This window comes from Letharia columbiana, assembly GCF_014066305.1.
Source record: "Letharia columbiana isolate WasteWater2 chromosome Unknown Sc0000037_s0, whole genome shotgun sequence".
In the NCBI taxonomy this organism is placed as follows: Eukaryota; Fungi; Ascomycota; class Lecanoromycetes; order Lecanorales; family Parmeliaceae; genus Letharia; species Letharia columbiana.
Window position 1 is genome coordinate 275,790 of NW_023501081.1, and position 6,000 is coordinate 281,789.

The following is a 6,000-nucleotide window of genomic DNA, read 5'->3' on the forward strand; positions in this document are numbered from 1 at the left end:
ATACGAAGAATACTACGAAGAAATTAAGCGATAATAAGATTATTATTATTAGAAATATAGCTTAACTCTTTAAGATTCCACGTTATATACTCTCTACGATTTTATATTAAATTATTACTTAGTAAGCGAAGAATATTACTATAATTTAATTTATTATCTTTACTATATTAAGAAGTAAGAGAAGAAACTATAATAGATAAATACGGCGAATATTACGAAGAAACTAAGCGGTAATAAGACTATTATTATTAGAAATACGACTTAGCTCTTTAAGATCCCACGTTATATACTCTTTACGATTTTATATTAAATTATTACTTAGTAAGCGAAGAATATTACTATAACTTAGTCTATTATCTTTACTATATTAAAAAGTAAGAGAAGAAACTATAATAGATAAATACGAAGAATATTACGGAGAAACTAAGCGATAATAAAACTATTGTCAAGGAAATGGATGACTGGGTCATGAATTCATGGTGGTGTAAAAGATGTTGATTATTCTATGTGCCTGCAGGGCAGATATGTGCGGTGCCAAGCCACGCTAGGCCCAATCGGGTGGTAGCTCTGAAGGAGGCCTTGGCGTACCGTAACAACATGCCCGCAAAGAATAAAAAAAGACACGTCCTCGTGGCTGCATCCCTGGATAGCTACATCAAGCGTGCGCCGTCCATATATCCATGCACCTATCCTTGGCCTATAGCCTCCATATCCTTCGCGAATCGAATGTAGCCGGGCGGAGAGGCGAGAGCGAGAAGAGAGGTGAGAAGAGAGGCGAGAGGGGTGGCGAAAACTGGTGTATTGCTGAGGCGAGAGGAAGGTTCTCCGCAATTATGCATAGTGGCCTGGTGTGCAATTGTGGAGAGTGTGCCCGCTTGAATAGGACTGCCGATGCCCGTGCTCTTGTTCTTCTCCATAGTCTTCTCCGTAAATTTCTCCACATTTACCTGTTGCAGATCGAAATATCCCACATCCTCTGCTCGTAAGTGGCCTGAATTTGTATGGTAGGACGAGTCGTTCGTGTGAGAGAGTTCCTGCTGTGGTATTTCAATGTTGGGAAGCGGAGTCGCATTGGGAGGCGGAATAGGATTGGGAGATGAAGTAGGATTTTGGTATAGTGCGGGGCCCAAAAACTGTTCGATTCTCTCTAATCTCTGCTCAAATCTCTGCTCAAATCTCTGCATTTCTTGACGCATCATACCACCAAATGCAGTCATTAGGCCATTGATCGTATCTTGTGAGAGGCCGGGGACCATTGACTGTGGATTTGGTGTGTTGACGGCTTGATGGGAGGTGCTTGGCACGAGTTCTCCGCTTGTTTCTCCGCTGTTTTCTTTGACTTCGTGGCTGTGGGCGATACGACTGAGTGCGTATGTTATAAGGTCAAATAGCGTAGAGACGGAGGGGCGCTTTAATAAGCCCCAAAAGAATTTTATTAAAGCCTTTATTGAAAAGATTTTTTTAATTGGGTTTTTTTAAAAAAAAAAAAATTACCTGCTAAGAAGAAACGGGGGGGCGATCTTTCAATTTATATTATTTCCGTGTTTAGGTAATATAAAAAAAAAAAAAAAAGAACCTGGTTTTGTTTTTTTAAAAAATTGTCAAGGAAATGGATGACTGGGTCATGAATTCATGGTGGTGTAAAAGATGTTGATTATTCTATGTGCCTGCAGGGCAGATATGTGCGGTGCCAAGCCACGCTAGGCCCAATCGGGTGGTAGCTCTGAAGGAGGCCTTGGCGTACCGTAACAACAAAGTAAAAGAAGAAATTATAATAGATTAATGTGGAGAATACTATAGAGAATACTATGAAGAACATTACGAAGAAATCTAGCGGCGATAAGATTATTATCGTTAAGAATATAGCTTAACTCTCTTATTATATACTCTTTATGATTTTATATTAAATTATTACTTAGTAAGCGAAGAATACTACTATAATTTAACTTATTATTTTTACTATATTAAGAAGTAAGAGAAGGAATTATAATAGATAAATACGAAGAATATTACGAAGAAATTAAGCGGTAATAAGGCTACTATTATTAAGAATACGGCTTAGCTCTCTAAGATCTTATATTATATACTCTCTATAGTTTTATATTAAATTATTACTTAGTAAGTAGAGAATACTATTATAACTTAGTTTATTACTATAATAACGTTATAAGAGAAGAATCTACTATAACGCTTATAGTTAATTAAGCCTCTATAGAAGAAATATCGAATAATATATATTTAAATGAATTAAAGCTATCTTATTTCTCGAAAGATTTTACTATAATAGAAGATATTATAGAATTTATACTACTAATTAACACGTTATCTTTATTTCTTTTTAGTATTTTAATACTTCTTACTATAAGAATATAGTCTTTCTCTATTTTTTATAGGTAATTATTACGGATTAATCTTTTATACTTAATATATCTTTCTAATTAGACTTTAGCGCGCCTTTCTTTATATATATATATATTTATAGATTATATAGATTAATAGAATAACTTTATATTATATTTATATTATATAATATTAAGAACTATTTCTTAATAATAGTTTTAATTAAAAAAATAGATTATAAATTTAATTTATGGGCCTATACTTATAGATTATAATAAAATATTACTATATTAATATTATTAATTATTTAAATAATAGATTATTATATTAATAATTAAATATCTAATTAATAAAGAGTATAATTATTACATAAAATTGAGAATATAAAGAGCTTTTAAGTTTTCTATTTAATATAAATTTTATATTTATTTAATTATCTTTAAATTTAATTATATTTTAAAAAAATCTTTTATCTAATTATATTAGTTAAGATAATATTATATATTCTAAATATAAATAAATTTTAGATATAAATATATATTAATACTTTCTCTTAGTTAAGATAATATTAAATATTTTAAATATAGTTATCTATTAATACTTCTTATAATTTAAAATAAATCTAAAAACTATTATAAATTATATACACTTATTATATCTCTAGATATTTTTTAAAAATAATTCTATATATTATATAATAAAGTATAAATAAAGGCCTATGAATTAAATTCATAAAGTTGAATTTTTCTAAGTTAAATAAAGTTGGATTTTTCTAAGTTAAATGAAATTTTAGCCCTAGCTCTAAGTCAAATCGAACTCTAATCGCTTACTATACGTTTTTAATTTATTTCTATTATTACGAAATTAATAAAGAAGATAAAAGCTCTAATTCTAAATTAATTAGATTTTACTTATTTTCTATATAATACTTAGTCTATTTAACTTACTTCTATTATTATAGACGAATAAAGGCCTATAAATTAAATTTATACTTAGTTTTTTTTAAATTAGAGTTATCGAGTAAATTTTGATAAGTAATCTTTGATAAGCGATATTTGAATTCCTTGCTTTTAAATATCTATAAGACTAAATTTAGTAATTCTTTTCTTATCTGAAAGCCTATTATCCGTTCTATAATTTAAATAAAAAATCGCAAAAATTGAATAGAAAATAAAAAAGTTATCTTAAAATTAAATAATGTATACCTATTTTTTAATTAGGACTGTCGAGCGGACTTTAATAAGCGAACTTTGATAAACGATATTTGAGCTCCTTATTCTTTAATAGTTATAAGATCGAATTTTATAATTCTTTAAGTATTAAATAGCGCAAACTACCCTCTATAATTTAAAAAAGAAATTTCAAAATTTTAATAAAAAATAAAAAAGTTATTCTATATATAAATAATATATATCTATTTTTTTAATAAAGGTAACGCGGGAGGTCGAGATTTTAATTTACTCGCGATAATTTAGCTAATCTCATAAAAGAGCGTAGTAAATTATATTTATAATTAAAATATATAAAATTTAAGATTTTTAATTTAAAATAAATTTATTTATTATAAAAAAAAAATAAAAAAAAAATAAATATAAAAAAAAAAAAAAAAAAAAATATAAAAATATTATTTTTAAAAAAAAAAAAAAAAAAAAAAAAAAAATTTTTAAAAAAAAAAAAAAAAAAAAAAAAAAAAAAAAAAAAAAAAAAAAAAAAAAAAAAAAAAAAAAAAAAAAAAAAAAAAAAAAAAAAAAAAAAAAAAAAAAAAAAAAAAAAAAAAAAAAAAAAAAAAAAAAAAAAAAAAAAAAAAAGTAATACGCCTTAGCGTATTTATATCTAGTCGCTCTTTTCTTTATAGTAACTCTATAGTTAATAACTAAGTATCTTATCTTATATTTTTATAGATTATAAGTCTAAGCTTTATCTAATAATTATTATATTATATCTATTATTTATCTCTATAATTATAACTATCTTTAGACTTTTAATATTTATCTTATAATATTTAAAGTCTATTATATAAAGATAGTAATAGCTATAAAGATATTCTTTTAATCTTCTTAATAAGAATATTTCTCTTTCTTAAAATAATTATAAGTTTAAATAAGTATAATTTATTAATAATATAAGAGGCTAAAAGTCGTTATCGCTTTTATTCTAAGCGAGCTAAGATATATTATCTTTAATCGAAATATCAAACTCGCTAAGTATATTAAGTATATAATTATATTATTATATAATTAAGTTATATTATTAAGATCTCTTTAAATCTTATTAACTTTCGCTAAATTAGAATACTTAATTTTATTAAAAATAAAATTATTTTATATTAATATTAACTTTAAAATTATATATTAATTATTAAATTAATAACTATTAATTAAAAATAATTAAATATTAATATTAATAGTCTAATTATAATTTAAAATAATTTAGAGCTAATATTACTATCTCTTAATATACTTATAAATTTATTAAGATTAAAATAATAAGAATATCTTATTAATATTAGCTTTTAGATCTTTAGAAGTCTCTTAAAAAAGAGAGTTAAGATTTTATTATTAAATTCTTTCTTTATAATTATTTATATTTTATTATTATAACTATAAAGTTAGAATAATTTTTAAAGTTTTATAATAGTAATTAGCGATATAAATATTCTAGATCTAAATCTTTAAATAAATAATATAAAAAGAATATTAATTTCTCTTTAAGAAGAAGGTTTATATATTTATAATAATTATACTTTATATAATTCTATTAGAAATTAATCTTTATTTATAAATTATTTTTATTATTAAGTATCTTTTATTTTAATTATATTATCTATATCTATTATAGCTCTATATATAAATACTTTTTATTTTTTATATAAAAACTTAAAGTTTAAAAGCGATAATTAATTAATATTAATAAGATCTTTAAAAACTCTAATAATAATTAGAGTATTTATTCTACTTTCGCTATTTTATTAAATAATAATTTTATTAATCTTAAATTCGAAGTTAGCGAAGATATTCTTAGCCCTTTAAGCGATATTAAGCTATTTAATCTTTATATTAAAGAATCTATTATATTTACTTTAAAATTATTTTTAAAATCTTTCTCTAAATTTATTATCTTATTTAAAATAATAATTAAATTATTATTATTATTATTATTATCGCTCTCTCTATTAATATTTTATATATTTTTATTTAAACTATCTTTTAATAATAATAAATTTAAATAATTAATTATAGCGTTTTATAATTAATATTTTTAATTAATTTTAATTTAATAAAAATAATTTCTCTCTAATCTTTATTATTATTCTAAAATTTAATATAAAATATATTAGATAAAGATAAGATATTAAGAGCTAATTAATATTTAATAATCTTTTATTTTTTATTAAAATTATAAAGCTTAAAACTTATATAATTATTTTTTAATATTTTAAATATAATAATTATTAACTTATTAAGATTAATTATAATAATAAAAATTTTTAAATAATATTAAACGCTATTATTAAATATTATAAATCTAAAAACTTTAAACTTTATATAAAGCTAATTTACTAATTACTCGATATTACTCTTATTTTTAAAAAAAAGAATTAATATAAAAAGAATTTTTATAAGATTATTATTAAAATCGCTAGTTTATATAAATCGCTTA

General features: G+C 22.4%; 1 protein-coding gene across 1 annotated transcript; it reads right to left on the minus strand.

The window, feature by feature from the left end:
• Positions 1-686: 686 nt before the first annotated feature.
• On the minus strand, positions 687-1,256 carry HO173_009141 (uncharacterized protein; the record flags this gene model as incomplete). The annotated part of the gene is made up of 1 exon (XM_037311034.1): positions 687-1,256. One exon carries the CDS (start codon positions 1,254-1,256, stop codon positions 687-689), a length of 570 nt encoding a protein of 189 aa, XP_037162128.1.
• Between the last annotated feature and the right edge of the window lie 4,744 nt (positions 1,257-6,000).